At 37.8% G+C, this 22,303-nt stretch overlaps 1 protein-coding gene across 5 annotated transcripts in view; it reads left to right on the top strand.

Annotated features, from left to right (window-relative positions):
* Positions 1–1,427: 1,427 nt before the first annotated feature.
* cdc42bpb (CDC42 binding protein kinase beta (DMPK-like)) overlaps positions 1,428–22,303 on the top strand; it is a 64,229-nt gene continuing 43,353 nt past the window's right edge. For 4 of the 5 annotated variants that reach the window (XR_013794444.1, XM_079584572.1, XM_079584571.1 and 1 more), the window contains exon 1: positions 1,428–2,246. Coding sequence is in view for 3 of the 5 variants with exons in the window: in XM_079584572.1 (XP_079440698.1) it covers positions 2,072–2,246 (175 nt within the window). In the remaining 2 variants the exon portion in view is untranslated. Of the gene's footprint in view, positions 2,247–6,240; positions 6,297–22,303 lie in introns of those variants that run through there. The other variant, XM_079584573.1, reaches the window with a different exon arrangement.

Raw genomic sequence — 22,303 nt, 5'->3', positions numbered from 1 at the left:
GGCTAAATGAATATAGATATTATTTGCACGGTAACAATAAGGTTCATTATTAACATTAGTAATGTGTTAACTAACATGAACTACTGTAACAATGAGCAACACATTTGTTACAGTATTTATTAATCTTTGTTAATATTAGTTAATAAAAATACAGATGTTCATGGTTTGTTCATGTTAGTTCACGGTGCATTAACTAATGTTAACAAATACAACCTTTGATTTTAATAAAGTATTAGTAAATGTTGAAATTCATAAGATTAATAAATGCTGAAGGAGTATTGTTCATTCTTAGTTCATATTAACTAGTTAACTAATGTTAACTGCACCTTATTGTAAAGTGTTGCCATTTGCACTAATCAATCAACAAATGAATAAATAACTAGAATAGTAATATTGATCATAAATAATGTTCTTGGATCATGAGAGCAGAGCAGTGAAAAGGTCACTGACTAATGGCTTAGTGAATGACCGCAGGCAATTATAATCTGCGTTGAGTAAATGTTATTGCTATAGAGGCTATCGAGAGGTCATAGTTGTGACTCTTACACTGCAGATGGCTTGGAACATTATTGTCAGCACATTTTTCTTTTGACCACAGTACATTTCCATAAGATGACACCTTAAAAACCGACGCTTGAGTTAATCTATTTATGTGGAGCTAGAATAGCCTAGTTGAAAAAATTATTTACAAATAAATCAGTGTGGGTGTATTTAAATTAGGTATTTTTAGAAAGCAGGTATTTAAAAATGATTCAGAAAAAGGTATTTTCATTATTGTCAAACGTCTCAAGGGGACTAAAAAAAACTTAAATGAACTTTACTGATTGTCTTGTTGACAGATGTGCAAACCTTTGCTTTTAAACTCTGAAACCCAAAATGTAAAGAAATATAGCACAATATTATTAATATTATCAATTTGGGTAATAACCTGTAGCTACTGGAACCTGAACATTGGAAACCTGGGCTGTGTGTAAAAAAACACACTTGAGCTTGTTTGTCACAAGTGTAGACTTTTTGTTATTATTTATAAATCCAGATGTTTAACTAAAGTCATTTGCATTCTCAAATTGCATTTAAAATAGTTGTGGTAATGTTATAAAATGTTCAATATGTATCTAATAAAATATTAGCCTATATCATATTATGAATCATATTATATTAAACATTATTAATATTAATAAATTACATTAAAAATATACATAGCAGGATATTGAAAACATTTGAATTGCAATTAAAATACAAAAGTAAAACACATAAGAAGATGTAATTGCTGAAATGTATAATCTCTAAATTCCCGTTCATTTCAATGAGAGGCTGCTCTCAATGCATGCGAGCTCCTGATCGCTCCTGATGAGGTCAGTGCTAGCTGCCTCCCGGTGTCAATCAAACAGAATGGCGTCATATATCCCCAGCGTTTCCGGTGCGATGGGCGGGGCTCCGCGATCCCGGTCTGGATTCTTCATTCGGGAGCGCTAGACAAGGCTGAACACGAATGCAGCCATATTCGGCTTCAGGGAGAAGCAGACCGGCTAGCGCCAACTTACACGCAAGGATTCGCCTACTTAGAAAAAGCACTCACTCCCAGTTTTTGGAGGGCGTATTTATGTAGGGTAAAGAAGTGTGTAGTTCTTCATTAGGGGATTTATTATTGAAGATTTACAGCAGAGCGGAATGAGCGTCCAGTCATCCTGAGATTCGACGGGAGAAAAAGCCCCGACACATCCCGCAAAGTGGAAAGTACAGATTTGTCCGGATTAAGGCAAATGGAGCCGACAGGGCCTCGGGAGTGAGGAGGGGGGTGGAAACGCTGGGAACCAGCGGACAACAACGGGGTCAGGCGCATTAGGTCTTCGTTTAACTGAGCACAATGTTGGACACATTTTGCTAGCTGGCTAGCTGGATGGCTGGCTAGCAGTTGGAGTCTGGGACTTCAGATCTCCACACATATCAGCCAGATAAATCCCATTTGTATATATTTATAGCGCTAATCCCCGTAATATTAATATCGACAAGTGTTATTTTACATTGTCTGGCTGTGGGAGTGGTAGCCAGGCCGCTAAATTGGTAGAAAATGTCTGCGAAGGTGCGCCTGAAGAAGTTGGAGCAGTTGCTGCTGGATGGCCATCAGAAGAACGAGAAGTCACTGAGTGTGGAGACACTGCTGGATATTCTCATATGTTTATACAACGAGTGCAGCAACTCGCCCTTAAAACGGGAAAAACACGTGACGGACTTTTTGGAATGGGGTAAGTTGATGAATTTGGGTGTACTGACTGCATTTGGGAATATCAGTGCGTGCCCCTTTAAGAGCTGTTAATCTGTTATTACATTTGCCTTAATCACCCAGCTGACTTCAGGCTATTGTCAAAATTGCTGCAGTGACATTTGCTCTTGGAATTCCTGGCCTCGTTGTTTGAACAATACTAGTTGCATAATTGAATCTCTGTAGCTTTAATTGTGGGGGGAGATGATATTTCATATAATGCAATACAACGATGATTGATAGATGTTCAAATAAACCTTAATTAAAAGCCTGCTGGACCATGATTAAAACTCATTCAGACATGATTTTTCTTATAAATAATCAAATAAATATGGATTATCAAATGTATATATTCGTACACTTTTTATAAAAATTATATACTTAAATGTAATATGCTAAAAAAAACTATGGACTATCAGTCAGACGATGGAAGGCATATAGGAAATTGGGTACAACAGGTTTTTCATCTTTCATCCAAGTTTTGGTCATGTTAATAATTTACAGGCCGTAGAAATTCATGTTCTACTTATAACACAATAGGCTTTGTAGGGTTAATCAGATATTGCTGATAAATGTAAATCAAGGGCAATGCAAATGTTTCCGTTTATAAAGTCTGGGGACATTGATTCCTGTTGATGTTCTTACATTTATGCTACATTTATTGTTGTTATTGCCATCACCATTTGCATGAGGGTGATGCTCAGTCTGACAGTATTGGTTTTTAGTCACCGTGGCTTCAGTCGCTTCCTAGTAGAGTTCAGTGTAAAGTGTAAACAGGACTGCAGTAGGTGGGATGCCCCTTTTCGGGCTCTTCCTGGTCCTGTTGGTTGCGGTTGGCCTTCACCGTGAGTAGATTCTCTGTCCTGGGTGTTGGGTTGACGTCAGTAATGAGATTACACCCCAGTGTGTCTGCTCCTGTAAAGACCGCCACTGTCCCCGTGCAACCCGTCACTGGCAGGTGCCACCTCACATCCCATCACTGTGACTGAGCCATAGTATGACCCAATTTCCAGGAGTCATAAGCTTACTTACTACAGCACTGGTAGGCCACACACTTTTTTTTTATGGCGCCCTTGATTGTGGAAGTTAATGATTTACATTGAGGATGTTATGCCTCCGCCGGTTAAACACAAGCAATGAATGCACTAATGCTACTCTAAAGTGCAGTTTTGGCAGAGTGGTTGCTCTCAATACTTGCTTTCCATTTTATGAAGTGTTCCAGATCTTAGAATGGCCACTTGGTTTACCTTTTGTGGTAAAAGAATTGTACCCTATCTTCTATTTGCACAGGCTTTCTGGAAGTGACCGATAAACCTCTGGAAATATAGTAAGAAAATAAGAGAAGCTCTGTTTCAGTAGTCTGTTGTTGACTGACTTTGTTTTAGTGTTTGTCAATTTGACGACATTTGAACATTCACGTTTTTTGTCTCCTGCCTCACATTCGTACAGCCAGCCCAGAAGGCACGGAGTAATTGTCATCTCCTTTAAAACTTTGTTATTGGCTGAAACTGGGGATGCTCTGATCAGGATTTTTGCAGCCAATAACGAATACCGATTTTTTATTTATTTATTTTTTTATCATGATTGGCTGTTAACCCCTTACAAACTGATGCCATTTTTAATGATTTCACATCAAGTGGCATACTTCTTAGTAATGACTTATGATAACTATAAAAATACAAGATATCATCAAAAACATGGTCTCATTTTATAGAAAACCTTTCAAATTTTGAAGAAAATATATTTTGATCATGTTTGGAAATTCTTATGTTACACTGAGAAAATCCAAGAAAAAAAAATGCAATTTATTTTGTTATTATTCATGCTTTACATGATGACTATTAGAAAGTATAATGACAGGTCATAAAATAAAAAAGTTTTCTGCGACCGGTCGATCGGAGCATCCCTGAAACTCTGACTTCAGACATTTTATTACAGAGGGTCCCGACCTTAAGAGTTTGCCTTGAACCCATTTTATAGCTGTGTACAGAATTTGTATTTTGTAGCTTCAATACAGATTTTTTTCCATCAATGTTACAACTGGTGATAGGCCAATATTTCATAATTTTATGAATATTGGCATTGGCCGTTAAAGGAACTATGATATCAAAATTGACAATCTTAGTTTAATTGAATATTGAAGTGTTTATTATAAATAAATTAGGGGTGTAAAGGATTGTAGTTGATCCGTGATCAGTACTGACCAGGCCCCGTGGTTCAGCATGCATGTGATTCGCGGATTAGTTATAAAGTTTAACCTTCATAGTTAAAGTTCATCATTTGCATGTGTTTCTAAGATTTGGCGATTTTAAACCATTCAAGTGCACGAACAGGTGAAAGAGAACTCAATTCTCCAAAAAGGGGAGGAGCTAATGGCCAGTCAGTTGTGGGCCTGTTACTTTGATGTCACAATGTAGCATTCCTGAATATTTTGACACTTTCTGATTTATGAGGAAATAAAGTAACTTTTTTTTTTTTTTTTTTACCATAATAGGTAGGGTTGTTGTGCACACACTGCAGTGTGTGGACACATACTTATGTAAGAGTAATCAAACAACAAATCACAGCTTTAACAAAACAAAAATGATTTTTTTTACAGTGAACACTGCAGTGTTATTTTACACATTACATTTATGTACCTGAAAACTATTGTTAGACCTTACTTTATTTGTAACTTTTTTTATATTGTATTTATCTTTGGAATTTATGTATTTGTTCTTATTTTATTATTGACTGTTCACTTGTCTTTAATAATGTTTGAAATATATTAGTTAGGCTAAGGCTCGTAGTTTTTGCTGTGGTATTGAAGTACTTATAGTGTTAGTTATTTAAGTAATGAATGGAAAGCAAAGTTACATTTGTTAGCACACCCTCCCCAAGTAGTTTAATCTACTTTAGTCAAATGCAAAGCACATTTCTATTGACGTATTATATTTTTTCGGTGAAGCTCCTAAATTGTCTTTATTTCAATGTTTTTCGCCAATAGTATATGCATATTAATTAGGGATGCACTGATATCGGTATCGGGCCTGATACTGCACTCGGGTACTTGTACTCTTGCGCTTGAACGGACAAATTCACACAAAATTAGGTAAAACGTCAGTAAACATAGTCAGTTATATCTTAATAAACGTAAACCAAGAAAGCCCATGTGCAGGGAAGGCTATAATGGATCCGTGCATTCGGTCTTAAAGGGACATCAGTCTAATAAACCTGCTGCTGTGTTTTTGACTGTTTATCAAACTACAAAAGGCAAAGTAATCACTCACTGCTATTGACTAAATTACTTTAGTACAGGGATAGGCAACTTCGGTCCTGGAGGGCCACTGTCCTGCAGAGTTTAGCTCCAACCCTGATTAAACACACCTGAACAATCAATGTTTTCAGGATTAGATAGATACAGGCAGGTGAGTTGTTATCAGGGCTGAAGCTAAACTCTGCAGGACAGTGGAGAGAAAATTGACAAAAAATCAATTTTTACATGATTAAAAATTTCCCCATTCACAAACATTTTTGTGTCTGTGATCCCTACGGGATCTGCACCTCATCATCACTGACAGACATATTGACTGCGCCTCACATTCTGCTATTGACCGGATCTGTTAGTTCACAGTCCATCTTGTCTCACTGGGGCAGTTTTCCAAGTGAGGACGAGCTCTGACTGGAGAAATTCCTCTTCAGTGTTGCACAAGAAATGCTAATGAACCTGAATTGGTGCGCATGAATCCATTTTGTTGTAAAAGCCTGACAGGAAGTCAAGCTTGGCTAGTCCATGAATGTATCGCATGCTCCTAATAACTGAGTTTATGATAGCGCTCTCTTGCCAAAGCAACAAGCAGAGCACATATTAATCATTGCAGTGTCTTTCTCCTTTGCTTGATTTCTCAAACGCAGCTTGCCAAGGTCAGTGGTGACAGAGAGAGAGCAGTATGCAGGTGTTTATGCCTGACTTCCTCTTCGACAGCAGACTGAAGGCTAATTAAAGGAGAAGATTAAGCAGAATGAACACCGACTAGAGTATTTACCCTCCTTGGCAGGTTTTGGTGTGAACTGTCAATGTGGTTGCAGTTGCTAGATGTACAGGCTTGCACTGCTCCCTTTCGCACAATGTATAGCATGCATTTTGATATATTGTATTTGCCAGTGTTTTTAAATGAAAGGCATACATGCTTGTACATAAATCATTGTTTATTTGGGCCAAATTTGGAATGGCACAGTTTTTAAATCTAATTTTCTCACCAAATACACAACAAAGAATGTTTTACATTTACACATTTTGACATACTTTTATCCACAGTTGAGATGCACAATATTAAAATTCTATCTCAGATAGTAAAATTTAGTACTTTGTTTAATAAAATGTAAACATTTTATTTATTTGATTTATTTAGATAAAATAAATAATTGTTTAATAATAAAATAAATAGGCATCATGACGGTATGAAAAAATTATATTTTGAGAGTTCTTCAAAATATATTGGCACCCTGTTTAGCCGTTATCAGAGATTTTTTTTTAATTATTAGAGATTTTTTTATTTGCTAATATTGTATGTTTTGTTGTGCGTACTTGTTTCCTTTTACATTAGGATTTCCTTCATCTGTTGCTCACTTAAATTGAATCTTTAATGAAATCTTTAGCAATTCTTACAATGAATATGTTTTTCATACTGTATGACAACTATCTCACCTAAATGTTTGCTCACTAAAACATTTATTTGTTTTTTTTACTTTGGGGTAATTTTGTTATAAAAGCTTACAGACAGCATAAGGAAGGTTAATTTCAAACTTTGAACTGAATTAAAAAAAAGACATAAACAAGAACAAATTATTTATAAGCAGTAGCACAAAATAATACAGTAGAATAAAGATACAAATGAAATAAACAGCACTTTGTTTTTCATGTTTTTCACGTCTCGCAGAGAGTTTTCAAATCTGTTTTGCACTGATAATCTCTTTGGATTAATTTACTCATTCAATACATGCTATAGTGCATAAATGTTTGCAGGAGTATCCCGCTTTCTAATTGTTATGCTAATTGCATACCTATCAAAATTACATAAGATTTTTCCGTATCTGTGCTTGCTGGAATCGAACATGTGACGTTAGCGATGTCAGCCATGCTCTAACTTTTGAGCTAGGACTCAGAACCTCCGCCTACTCCCTGTGTTTGTACTCAAGCGGCAACCTCCCTGTCTCTCTCTTGAAACCAACACGGAAGTGAATTAAACGGCAATTCATCGACTGGCCGCTTGAGGCTGGCTGCAGAAGGGAGTCAAATCTGTATCTCCCCCATGTTAAAATGCCCAACTTTACAGCAGAAAAAAACGTTTACAGCCTGGTTCTCTCTGTGGCTTTGGTCTATACAGCTAATTTTGCCCTTCATAACAACTGTGAGGGGGGTGCATTTTTTTATAACTCACCCGTTTAGTTGATTAATATTTAAAGTCCTGCAAAATTAAAGGTGTGTCCACTTTTGAGTGACGGGTGGATTCCCGCTGATGTAAATGCTAGCCGGTTAGCCGTCACTTCACCTCAGCAAATTCCAGCTGCTGAACTTGCCATCTCTGCCGTGTTTGTGCTTTTTTTCGGGATTATTTCATATAACGTTAATTTAATACACCCATTACTTCGCCCACGGCTTTGGATTCCGCCGTTATCGTCGAGTGTCGTTCGAGAGAACAACCAGCACTGTATTTCAGTTGTTTTCCTCTGTGAACATGCACTAATGGATGTCTGACAATTTCGTTGCTTTTTGGAGTTTTCAGATTTAAAAGCGTCTATAGATATAAGGCTACACTCGTCCTGCGGTGCCGTTGCTCTGGAACAGATTTTAACATGCTTATGTTCCGTCAGATGAAATCCTGCAGGTCGGTGCTTCTCCGTCCATGCAATAAATGCACGTCCTTGAATGAGTGCGTATTTCTAGCGCATTTAACGTTACTTGAACTTCTTAGGTAATATATCTATGTTTTGACCCATTTGAGATTGAGATGCGGCCAAAATCAGAATTTAAAATGGACTGAATAATAAAGCTCTCTACGAACTTGACGAGCGATGCCGCGCTGACGGACCATAGATAGACTGTAATAAAAGAGTGACTGACATGTATGCACATAATCATGGTCACACACACACTCTCAGAATAATATTGTAAAGTTACTGCATAATACATTTTCAACTAGCAGAATAGCTGCACAGAATCACGATACACAGTCTCACTTGTAGCTATGTCTTTTAACTATTATAATATTTCGAAGGGCAAAAACAGGACCTTTTAATTGGCATTCTGATTTTAATCATCAACTGTCAGTGTCACTTTAGCGCGAGCCCCTGTGCAGTCGCAGACTCGGTACTGTGAGTAGCATATAGCATTAGCTCCCAAGCCTGAGCTAACCATGGAGCTAACTCTATAACGTCGTGCTGGGTGGGCGTGGTTTCAGATAGCCAGGCTCCTCAGCTCCGCCTCTTTGCCCATATTCTGTTATCCGGGAGTGACGAGCGGTGACGTGAGGCCAAGATGGCGACGGCCGGCTCCGCCCACTTTAGGCTTCAAAAATGCTCTTCAGAAACCTACGGGTGACGTCACGGACACTACGTCCATATTTTTTTACAGTCTATGGTTTGTACACAGACAGCCCTTTGCCGTAGTGTTCACCTTACTGTCCTACTGAAGCTGTAAAGCAGGTTATGCCTTTCTATTGTGTTTCACCCATTTAAAAGTGAAGTGGGCTGGTAACTCGACTTTACCTGACTTACCAGCTGGCTCTTGCCTCATACATCATAGTTGCTTGTCAAGCATATGTGCCGGTAGGAGCTTTAAACAGTCGACACTTCCCTCATGAGCCTGCATTTCAAAAAGAGGGGTCTTTGACATGTCACCTGGGCAAATCTTGATGGAGGAATCGTCTTGTTTGTTGCGGCGTACAGCAGACGGTGCACATGTCCTTATTCACAGCAGCTGCTGCCCCTTATTACTGGTGGGAGATGTCTTTGACTAGCCTTCACAACAAGCAGCAAATAACCTAATAAACTGCAGTGGCTGGAGAGACTGTTTGAAACTGCTAGTCTGAGAGAAGGTGAAAAGCAGTGCGCCCTGCCATGTAAGCTCAGATCGAGCTGTGTAAGCTTGGGTTTTGGCCGCGCTCTCTGTTTACAGGCCCTCTTTGCAGCTTTGCAACTCTTTAAGTCTGCACCTGCTGAGATTTTCTCTCTGCCTTATTTTCATGACATTCCTGGTTGCCGTTCTGACACGCACACAGTTTTAAAGGCCTTGCCAAGCATTTTATTTTTTGCTTTTATTATGTTGAATATCATTATCATCCCTTTTGTGTATGTTCTATAGTGTTTCCTAATTTAGACCCTCATAACGTTATACATTAAACCGCTACTCAACACAGCAAGATCAGCAATTATATGCTAATTAGGCAGACTAGTAAACTATTCACGGTTTTAGATGGTTAATTTTATTGTTTACTCTCACAGATGTTCCCTGGTGGTGAACTGCAAACGGTTTAAATCTTTTTCATCCTATTCCATATTTGATAAACCAGCATCTTCTTTGATGCAGTTTTTGGTGTTTTTAAAATAATTCTCTATTAAATTAAATCTGCATTTATTTGATCAAAAATACAGCAAAAACAATAATATTAAATCGAATTACAATTTAAAAAAATATTTTCTATTTAAATATATTTTAACATAAAAACCAGACATGTGATTGAGCTTTGCTACCACAGGAATAAATTGCTTTTGAAAGGACAAAAACACACTCAAACACCAAAGCAAAAGGTACAAAATATTCATGGTCCAATTTCATATTATTTCTGTGACAATCTAAATCAATTTCACCCCCTTTCAATTCTGAGAAGACACAACCTCTTTAATTTGGCCGAACAGACAAGTCCAGCCCTAAACAGGAGGAAATGAGCAAGCTGCTACTCCCATTACATTGGAAATGTCTGGTATGTCCAGAACAAGTTATTTTGCTGAATGCCAAATGGTCTACTGTGTGAGGCATCTCTCTTTTCACAGCACAGGCCACCCTGAATCGTTGCATACCACTCTGACATGCACTCGGCAAGCTTTAGGTGCGGAGTCAGGACAGGGCTTGTGTCAGGAATGCCTTTCAAAACAAACGCTGTTCACTCCCGATCTTTACAGTATGGACCGCGATGGATACTTTGTGATCCACCACTCGCGGTTTGTGAGATGAATATATTAGAGGATTGTACGTTGAAAAGTCTGTGTCCCTCAGGACTTGGTCACCTGACCCAAAGCGGTGGCTGGACTAAAGTGAATTCCAGTCATTCCTGTTAATATCCTCCCCCAACACAAGGCATGTGTGGGTGATCTCCCCTCCCCCTTCCTTCCCCCTCCTCCGCTTTCAGGCCTTCGGCCTCAAGCATGACACAGATTAGCCGCTCAGCTCTCCTGTAAAGCCTAGCCTATAGGCACAAGGCCTATGCGCCACGTTGTGACGTACGTTAACGTTAGACGTGTGCTAGGGCTCCACGGTATATCAAAATAAAATCAATATGGCTCAATTGTCAAATCGTAAATATATGTGCTACCAGTTTAGGAGTGAAGCGTGTCATTTCCACACATGTAGTTCATGACAGTGTTTCAGAGTGAGTTCATTTACTGTGAGTCAAGCCGGTCTACAACATTATTGTAATTTTACTATAAAATGTTATTTTATTACTTTTTTTTTTACAGTAAAAATTAAATGGATATATTATTTTGTTTTATATATGATGACATAAAACCGTAAAAAGTCGCCGCCGATGTGCATGTAAACAGAAATAAGGCTTCTGTGCCACGTTCTGCTTTATAACTTTGTGAAACATTAGTAAACCATAATAAATCGCACATTTTTATTCAGAGCAGGTTGTCCGGATTCAAAGGAACTAACACTCAACATAACATGATGCAAAGATCTTGAGAAAATCATACACTGAGTGACATGACATGCTGCTTGGCTAAAGCTATAGGGCTTCTGGAATCCGATCACATCACAATCATGACGCAGTGTTTTACGTTGCCTTCGATCTTGGGTTATGGTGTGTGTGTGTATGGTGGGTAGGGACGATGTGTCGAGACCAGTCAGACACTGTTTTACAGCTGGAGCATGCTTGGATTGGACTGATCGCTCAGATTCACTGTCATTCATTCGTCTTGATTTACCGACATAGACCTTTTTCTCCTTTTTTTTTTTTTTCTATGCAGATGCACTCCCCAACAAAATCACCCCAGTCATTCTGATTCATTATTTCCAAGTATAGCTATCTAAGTAATCTGATGATACTTCCTGTAGCTTTTCATATTGCAACATATATTGCAGAAAAAACTAATGACACAATGTCATTTTTTTCCTATTCTGTATTGTGCACCCCAGTGTAAGCTTATTACGCTTGTTCTGGAACATAAACCAGTGCTTTTTCTTTTCACGCTCTGATCGAGGGTGAAGGTGAACCTGAGGTGGGCTGGTGCATAGCCCACTATTTTTTTTTAGATTTAGATCTGTCATGGCCAAACAACTCCAATAAATGTTTTTTTTTTCTTCTCCTCCAAGCTCTTTCACTCGCCCAGAGAGACAGTCTTCGGTTTTTTTTATTTTTTATTGTATCCCCATAGTGTTCTCGCACTCCCTCTCCAAATTTCGCAATAATACGGCATGGACAGGATCCTCATTAGTCAAAGTGCCAACCCTCTAAGGGATGAATGTTTGTCTTTTATCCCTGCTATTTCTGACATGTTGCAGATACACTGTTCCTGTCAGCCCTTTTCTAAACATGCTTTGCGTTTCAGGAGAATAAAAGCCGCTCCATTCAAATTTGACCTCAAAATGATTCAATACAGTCATCTTGTCCTTATGCTCAGGTTTCCCCTCATCGTATCAACTGTGATCAGTTTTCAGTATAAACCGTGGGATCAGTTTTTACATTTGAGCTTTGTGTAAGACTAAAAAGAGTATTTGATTGATTTTAGTCAATTTGAAAGTTACACGCGTGCACCATTTTGTCTAGGCAAGACTTTTAAGCGACTCACCTAGTCTTGCTTGATGGGTGTGATTTGCGCAAATGTCTGCCTTAACAGCTGAAGACACGAGTAATGAATGACACGGAGCCTCCGTCACTGAGACACACTGCATTGTCTGTTTGGAAAGCCACTGACCCATTCATGCCAATGTTGGTGACTGTTACCATCAGTCCAATTGTGGTGGGAGGCCACATTTTTTCCCCCTTGGCTTTATTTCTGTCTTCTACATCTTCATCTTTATTGTTGTGTAACACCAGCTGGATTCTGGTTTATAGTCCATGTAAGGATTTTTGCGGCTATCGCTGGATCAGTTATGACAATAAATGTTGTAATCTTGATGTCAGTGTTGTTTTAACTTTTAGTAGTGCTAAAATAAATAAGTTTGCATCAAATGATCTTAGTAGCAGCAGCTATTGTGGTTTTCTGCTGTTGGGTAATACAGTTTGTGAACACTGATTAAATCAAGAGCTGTATTGTGTTGTCCTGACTAGTAGGTTTGTGATGTTTATCAGTTTGATAAGTCTGTGACTGTGACTTTGTAATACAATTAGTTTACTTGGCATTTTAGTACCCTCTCTCACAGTGTCACGATACTAGTGCCATCACTGCCACTGAAACCCTTTAGAAAGTTTGGCTGTGACTAGGCATGGTGTGATGATTACATAATCGGCTGATTGTGTGGATTTAAGAGAAAGAGTTTGTGCATTTGAATTTTTTAAAGCACATTTCGCAACCCAAAAGATGAATTTAAAAATGCATTTGTTTTTTCTCCTCAGTCATGCATGATCTCAGACAGTAAAATCAAATGTCATAATCGTGAAAGCTAGCTGCAACTCACAAACACCTGGATAATAGATTATATATTATGGCAAGACCCCATTAATCGATAATGAAATGCACAGTTTTCATTGCTAATTGATTAGCTGTTGCAGCCTTACTTAATTGATGTTCATTTTTATTGTTTATTTATTTTTTAATCATTCGACATTGACTTTAGGACCAAAAGGCTTAATTTTATTGCTACGATTCACACATCTGCAGCACTGCATAAATCTTTGCCCTTAATGTATATTCAATACACCCTAAAGTGACACCAATACATCTGGTTCAAGTTACTATTTTAGGTTTATGACTATGCATCTGGCAGCTATTCTGAAGAAGGATGATGGTAATCGTGTGGTAATATTGAGCTTTCACAGTGTCATATTAGCTTATTTTTTTTCCCACAGAAGGAGAAGTTGAGGACTGGGTCATGATGATGAGAGGAAGTTGTTTATTTAGTTTGTTCTACAAAAATCTGTTTTTAAGCAGTGTTAATAAGCTGAGTGGGTACCAGAGACAGCAGATGCTGAATGTGAATTTTGAATAGATTATAATAAGCATAAAAAAAATCTCCAACCTGTTACCACAAGAGTACGATTTCACTTGGCTTTACTGGAAGCAAATGACAGATGAGGGTTATGGCTGGAAGATGTGGGTTGATAGACATGCAGTCTTAGTAAAAGGCTTCTGGGCATTTCTGTAACCTTGTGTCACTTGTTTAAAAGACAAGTCTTTTTTTTCTCTCATAAATGAGGAAAGTTATTTGATTTCCACAAAAGAAGTCTTAAAAGGTTAACATTGGTTGTAAACCCATGTTAGCAGCATCTCTGCCATCCAACTTGTCTCTGTATCCAGATAAGAAACATCACCTCAGACAAAACTAGGTGAGCTGGAGTGATGATCCAGCCACGCGTCCAGCACTGGTCTGTGCATTAGTGAGTCTCTCAGCAGGAAGCTGCCAGTACGGTAAATGGCTGTTTTGGTGGGGGCTGGGAGTGTGTGGCAGCTGGTGCAGGATAATGGATTAACTCGGGGCAGGGCTCTGATGCTTTTACCTCCCGCGACCAGCCAAACCGTCCAGCAGCCATCAGTCCCTCCGCGGCTGTCTCAGGATGACTTCCTCATCAATGTTTAATAAGCCATTTAGTGGCGGTCAGGCCTGCTCACTGATTGAGCACATCAATATGGCTCTCTTCAGGATATTGACAACTGTTCTTTTGCACTGTCTATTCGTCAAAGAAGCCTGAAAAATGTATGACAGTTGCCAGAAATATTAACCAGCACAACTGTTTTCAACATAATGATTACAAGAAATGTTTCTTGAGCAGCAAATCAGAATGATTAGAAGGATCATGTGACATTGAAGGCTGGAGTAATGATGCTGAAAATTCAGCTTAGCAGCACAGGAATAAATTACATGGTTAAAAATAAATAAAATAAAAAGAAAATTATTTTAAATTGTAATATTTCAAAATATTAATTTTTTTGATAAATAAATGCAGCCTTTGTGCATATTTGAGTATAAGAAACTACTTTCAGAAAAAAAAATTACCGACCCCAAACCTTTGCAGGTAGTGTACGTCTTATAGCAATTCACTTGCGGCATTTTAAATTACTACTTTAGTTTTAAAGGGATAGTTCACCCAAAAATGAAAATTCTGTCATTAATTACTCTCCTTATGTCGTTCCAACCCTGTAAGACTTTTTCATCTTTTGAACAGAAATGAAGATCTTTTTGATGAAATCTGAGAGCTTTCTGAGACCTCCGTTGAATGCTACGCATCTACCATTTTGATGCTTTAAAAAGTCCATAAAGAGATCATGTATATACACACATCATGTGGGAATGGAAACTTTCAGACTTGTCCATGCAGTGAAAGTTTACACTGGTACTACAATTGCTATAATGCCATTGCCAGAGCATGATCCAGGAAAGGTCTTTGAAGTTCAGGCTTGCCCTTGGCCAAGTGGCTTGAGCAGAGGATTACTGTAAACGTATCTCATTCAGTCCAATCGATCAGGGTTAATAAAGTTCATAAAGGGAACGTACTTGACAAATCACTGTTGTGCCAGTCTTGCTTCCAGGCTGCAATTGTGTCCCATTAAAGTCTTGTTTGGATTTTTAATGTGTCCCCTGATGATTTTATGATAATTCCTAAGATGCATGTTCAAAGCTACGGCACAGACTTGCTCTTGCATTTTAAGTATTCGACCTAGTTTTTCTTTGAATGAAAGATGAGTTAGCAACGATCATCTGGAGTTGTGAATGTAGCTGGAGGGGCTGTGTTCTGAATCTTACTGTGTGCCTTGTGATAATAGCAGCCTCCATTTTCTGCTCCCTGGCTCGTGTCTGTGGTCTGGTCTCTGAGTGAGTATGCTAGTTACTGGATAAAGGTTCATATTCAGCAGGAAACTGGATGCCAAGCAGGGCAGAGGCTTTGGATTTTCATTTTCCATTTATTATGTATGTTCACTGACTGGTGCACTGCTTTAAATCAAATCACTAGTCAATGTTATCCACCTGCTCAGAAATAACTGACCTGACTTTTAGATAAGATGCAGGAATATTTAATAATGTTAATTAAAACCCACATTTGTTAGTCATACGTTGCATTCATTTTGAGAATCTTGCATTTAACTTTTTTTAGATATGCTAATCTATGGCACACTTGTTAAGATGCACACAGAGCCAATTAATACATAAAATATGTGTTACTAGGGAGAATCGGTGATGTCTAGAGCAGCACTTTGAGCTCCAGAGCCGATCAGGGTCTCAAAGTCTGTCATTTTCAAGTGTTTGGCTCAATGAGGAGTGTGTGGATGTTGAAAACCAGGTAAATGACACGCACGTGATGTACAAATAGACTGACACCATTCTTCCTTCACCTAGCAGTTACTATTTAATATGAAAACTTTTCCTAAAAATAGTCTAACCAAAAATTAAAATGTATTTATCCTTATGTTGTCCCAAACACATGACTTTCTTTCTTTTGTGGAACATAAAATTATTTCATTGTCTTGGTGGGATTTATAAAAAACAGAAACTTGGAAACCGAGCACTGTGTGTAATATCTGCGATATTGCGTCTTCAGTGATCCTTCAGAAATCATTCTAATATGCTGATTTGCTGCTCAAGAAACATTTCTTATTATCATCAATGTCAAAAACAGTGCTGCTTAATATTTTTGTGGAAACAACAAACTTTTTTTTTTTCAGGATTCTTTGAATAGAATGTTCAAAATAACTCAATTTATTAGTAATTGAAAACATAGCTAAATGTAATTATTGTCACTTTTGGTCAATGTAATGTTGTATCCTTGCATAAATTATAAAACATTTTTAAAGAAGAAAATGCAATCTGACCTCAAACTTTTGAATTGTAGTTTACATTATACTTTACTCTGTTATATTACCCTGACAACATAACCTACTATTTAATTAACACTGGTGCGAGGAGTTTACTAGTATTTTAACAAAGAAAATATTACACTCTTCAGCTTTAATTTTGTTTTATGATGTAATGATATAATTCAACAATTCATTTTATTGCATGATAAAATAATAATATTGGTCTACTTGTATTATATATACTAGGTCAAGTCTTTGTGAAATACGGCAACCATTATTGGTTAATAGAAATGTTTAATTCTAAGGGAACAAGCAGCATATCCAGTCAAAGGAAGAGGAAATAAAGACCTCTTTAGAACGTCCGTAGATTTTTTTCATACAGATCATGTACAAATATCTCTTTCATTACATCTAAGAACACTATTTCAGGCAGCAAGCTCTTGATTTCCGTTCTCTTTCTTATGCTGCTACACATTTGGAGTTACATAATAACATTTTTCATGACTGCACTAACCATTGGCTGGATAATAAAAAATGTTTTGTCCCCTAATCGTAGTGTGGCCCCTCTAGCTCTCGGTTGTAACCTGGTGGGTTTGACAGAACAGTGTGGGTTGTGTTATCCAGACCCAGAGGAAAGCCTCACTATGAACAATAGTCTTCTTATCTCCTCCATTGCAAAAAATCACTTCGATGAATGACTCAGTTAGTTGTGAATGCAAAACTAATATTGTCCTGTTTGTCATCTTTTCCGGCTGTTTTGGAATCATACACTCATATGCTTACAGAGACGTGCTGTTGGGAAAATTTCCATCCAGTGAGCCACAGTCATTCAAATCGCTGTTTGTTTGGAAGTGAGTGGCTTTCTGTTTCTGCGGTACGCCAACATACAGTGGTCTGCTTCCTCTGATTGACGCAGTAAATCATCCCAAATCTAAAAGAAGATCAATGTCCTTAATAGTGCTGCAAACATCTTTTTTTTTTTTTTTTATGGAAAATATCCCTATTATTTGTTTGAAGGGGAAATTGTGATGATAGGCTAATGACACAAAATCTACCTTTTACAAATTGGAGTGGCAATAAAAAAAATGATAAAAAGGTTCCATTGGACAACTTTCGTTAATCCATTAAGGGTGTATCCCAATTCTCTGTCTTACCCCTTCCCCTTAGTTTTGCACGTTCACGTGAGAGTAAAATCAGGGCTTGTCATCTGTTGATGGCGTCATCAAGTAAGCTCATGAAAATGCTTGGTTTTAAAGGGTTTCTACCACTTCCCCTTAGCCCTACCCCTCGATCAAAACGAGAATTGGGATAGCCCTTACTCTCACGTGAACGTGAAAAACTAAGGGGAAGGGGTAAGACAGATAATTGGGATTCACCTTTAAGGTAGGGTTGGTAATTTCGGAAAAGCTAGCAATTACAAGCTAGCTTTGAAAGCAGGAGATCCCACCCTCCCTTCAGAGCGTCTCCAAAGCCACACCTCCTCCAAAACAGAGCATGAACGAGAATGAACCTCATTGGTTCTTGCAGAAGCTTAAACATGCTGTGTAACACGAGAATGAACCTCATTGGTTCTTGTGGAAGCTCAAATGTGCTGCGTAACACTAGAATGAACCTCATTGGAACCTCATCAAAATCTTTTTTTATGTAGGGTAATTAAAAAAAAAATTTAAATGTAATTTTATAATTACAATATAGATATTTAATTTAATTTTATCTTTGCTATAAATTTTTTTATATATAGTGGGAGGAGTTGGATCTGGATCCAACTCCGCCCCCTGGATATTGTTCTGCAGTGAGGACCATCTCAAAGCATGCAAACTGTACTGTGGTTGGCTGCACAGAAGAACACTATTTAGAGTCCCAGCCTCAGATGAGACGAGAGAGCAGTGGATTCATTTTATTTTCAGCGGAAATCCCCCAGAAACAGATAAATCAATGTAACTCCACAACAACTACATAAAAGTATCTACTAACCATCCAGAAACGTCCAGGTGCGTCTAAATGTTGCAACCTCTTCCTGAATCTCTCTGTAAGGCTGCACTCCACTACTGGTTATTTCTGAGATTTTGGATGAGTGAGTTTATTCACGTGTTTTGTTATTGTATCCGAAGCTCGTGTAAAGGATCGGCCATCTTTTGCACGGGGCGGGGAGCAGCAGCATTTTTGCTCACACCCAAAAAGGGGAAAATTTGACAAGCTATAATAAATATGGGGGGTGTTTTGAGCTGAAGTTCAACAGACACATTCTCGGGACACCATAGATTACATCTTGTGAAAAGGGGCATAATATGTCACCTTTTAAAAGCATTTTTAAATAATGTTAACAAATTAAACCTTTTAGTATTGCTACCAACAAGGTAAAGCAACTAGACATAAAATGATGAGTATATTTAATTTGGCTTTAGTTTTGCTGTGACTATCATCATTGTTAAATATTTAATTGTGTCATATTGATTGGAGACGCTCCGCTCTGACACACATGGGATCAAGCAGTCTATTTTAAACTCATAAAGCTGGAGCTTTTATATGTCAGGTCAAGCGTGTCCTCCATGAAAACATTGTAAGATGATGTGTGTGAAGATATTTTTAAGAATAGCAGTTACAGTGAGTGATGTTACCATGTCTGTAGCATTGAGACAGGTTTACTAGAGGATGACGGTTCAGTGCTTCATCTAGCAGTTTAGTTTTTGTACACGGTGCTCCAGTGTCCCGTCTAATGGAGCGTGCATGCTAACCGCACAATTCCGCACAACCATTCATTTAGACAAGAACTCTTGGGCTACGTTCACACTGCGAGCCTTAGTGCTCAATTCCGATTTATTGCTCAGATCAGATTTTTTTTTTTCTTCACATTTTTGTTTGCACGCGCAAAATAACTCTAAAAAGACGTCACGCTGTCATACGGAAGTAAACACGGAGGACATTAAAGTCATCTATTATGTGTTTATTTTTTTTTTACATTTTATGATACTAGCCCTCATGTTTTGCTTGTATATAGAGCTGACAATGTTAGGCTCTACACACACACCAATGTCCTTCCAGGCTGCATTTATTTGTTCAAAAATAGCAAAAAATATATACGTAATGTGAATTATTTTTTTCAATATTTTCCAGGATTCTTTGATGAATAGTTCAAAAGAATAGCATTTGTTTTAAATGGAAATCTTGTGTAACATTATAAATGTATAAATTCTGATCAATTTTAATGTATTGATCTATGTCTTATTGACTCCAAACTTTTAAATTGTTTGTGTGTGTTGGTGTGCATTTATATAGACAACCAGGCAGCCTCTGCTTTCCAGCTTAACACAAAATGCTTTTTCTTCAGTGAATTGTTAGTTTTACTTTTGCCTCCATGTTTCTATTGGACGCCTGAACTTTTCTAGCAGCTCGTTTTCATATTTTCAGTCCTGCAGCTGGTGTTTTGATGTTGCCATAATCATTTAGTATGTGAGTGATGAGAGTTTATTGTAATTGAGAATACATGGACCTGGAGTCTTGGAGAAATGCCTCATTATTTTTGGTGGTCTGGGAGGATTATCAGATTACATGCATGTAAAACAAAGCAAACAATTTTGAATATGAAAAGCTGTTTTTGTCCCCAACGCATGCTTTAGAATTATGTATGCGAGGGTACAGGTTTTTGTACTGAGGATTAACATTATTTGTAATGATTTACTTCTCAGCTAGTCTCGCGTAGCCAGACCTTCAAACAAGAGGATGTCTGACTGACAACCAATCACAGTTCATTTTGTTCCGCATCGTTTAGACCCATGAAAATGTAAAGTTAGTCCCTACAATAACAGACCTGTGTGCATTTCTATTATTCATCCAAGAGCGTTGGAGCCACAAATTTCACATACTTTTAAAAATCCAGCGTTTAGTTGATCCTGATAAGCATTCATTGTCGCAGTTGCAAACACAACTGCTTTCTTTTTCGATGACGGGTTTTGGCGTCACAATTTCTTGGCAGACTGTTAAAGAACACGACACAAATTCTTAACTCCTGAATTGTTTCCCATTTTGTGTGCCGGCTGATGCTACCTCTCAATGGGAAATATCCATCCCTCCATGTCACCTACATGTATATTTTTTTAAATACATTTTATTTGATTATTTTTATTATTTGATTTTCCCTGTCACTCAATATAATTGATTGTTCAGAAGTAGTGGTCGGACGATGTTTGGCCTTACTTCCTCATTTACCATCAGTATTCATTTGTAGCCTGCATGAACGCGTGTTACTCTGAGCGTGACCGTCGGTTGGTCCGTGTGAATTGAATGCAGACTCCTAAAGAGTTCAGCTTCACTGGAGACACATGATCCACAAACTTTAAACCATTGATTTCAATCTATATCCAGTTGCCCATTATGTTATATTCATGTCATTTTCACTGTGTGCTGTATGTAAAATGTAGCTACCTTGTCTTTAGTTGAAAAAAAAAAAATGCTTCATTGTGCATCTTAGCAGATTGAGTGCCCTGTTGGTTACACTTCCTTTTTTATTCATATATATAGGCTATATATTTAAACAATTTCTTTATTTGTGAAATTACAGAATCAAGAAGTCGCCATCTAAAGTCTGTTTATTTTACAGATTTATTTATTCATTTTTACTTTATTTTTCTAATTCATAAAATGAAAAGCAAAATAATTTCAATTGTTATATTGGTCGATTATTATTCAGATTTATCAACGGCGAAGAATAGCTTGTGAATCGCATGCCTCATGAATACACAGTCCAGTTCCTCAAGCTGAGTAGTTATACATCCTAATTCTCAGAAGTTGACGACTTGCATCACATATTATTCCATGTATGGCCCACAGCATCTGAGGCTAAGAATAGGTTCCAGGAAGAAACACTGCGTGGTCAATGGGTTGACGTAGTGGATCAGCACCAGTTCATGAGTCAACATTATAAACTTCTGTTGTCAATGGTGCTGTTAGTAGCTTCCTAAATGAGCGATAATGTCTGACTTTTTTTTCTGTTGTTGCTGTCTTGGGAGGGACATACCAGTGAGCTGGCCTCGTGCATTCTGGGCTATAAAGCTGTCAATAGATGCTGGGCCACTTTGAGGGATCTTCTCATTAAAAGCAGATGATGTTCTTTCCATGCAGCTTCGAGCGTGCGGTTCTGTCTGAACGGCTGAGGCGCAGGCCTGGCGTGTGTTTAGAGTTTAGAGCCCTTATGAGTGATAAATGCCTTTTGTAACTACACGAGACCCGGCGCATGTCCTCATATGGCGAGGCGTTCAAGCTGGTTTAGCGGTATCTTGGGTGCTCGCCAGGCCCCCAGCAGTGCCTCGTAAAGCAGGAGGGACGACAGTTGGACAACATGAAATGTATCTCACGCTGTTTAGGTTACATTGTCTCTTTAATCGCTTTTACTGCTGCGTTTGATGGGAGTCACCGAAGCTTCGTTTGTGCTCAGATTGTGGTGACATTGAGAGAACTCAATTTAGTAGCATATACACACACATACAAATAAATAAATAAATAAACATACTCTTATATGGTGAGATTGTTATTAGGGCAATATATTGGTACCATATCAGTTTTCCTTCTTTTTATTTATTTGTTTTTATTTATTTATTAAAAGTATTACGTATTACTATATTATTTAGTATTATAGTATGTAAAAAAAGTTTTTTATATATATTTATTTTTATGTACATGTTTTTTTTATTTTTTTTATTTTTATAAATTTTTATTGTGCATGCTCATTTCCAGTAGCCTGGTAATTAGCAGAAGTAGGAAGTCTGATGTAGTCAGGCTACATTTCCAGTGCTGATAAGATAATATTTTAAAAATACTTATAATTTAATAGCACTG

The sequence above is a fragment of the Phoxinus phoxinus genome (genome assembly GCF_949152265.1).
Source record: "Phoxinus phoxinus genome assembly, chromosome: 16".
Lineage (NCBI taxonomy): Eukaryota > Metazoa > Chordata > Actinopteri > Cypriniformes > Leuciscidae > Phoxinus > Phoxinus phoxinus.
This window is presented reverse-complemented; position numbering and strand designations above follow the sequence as displayed.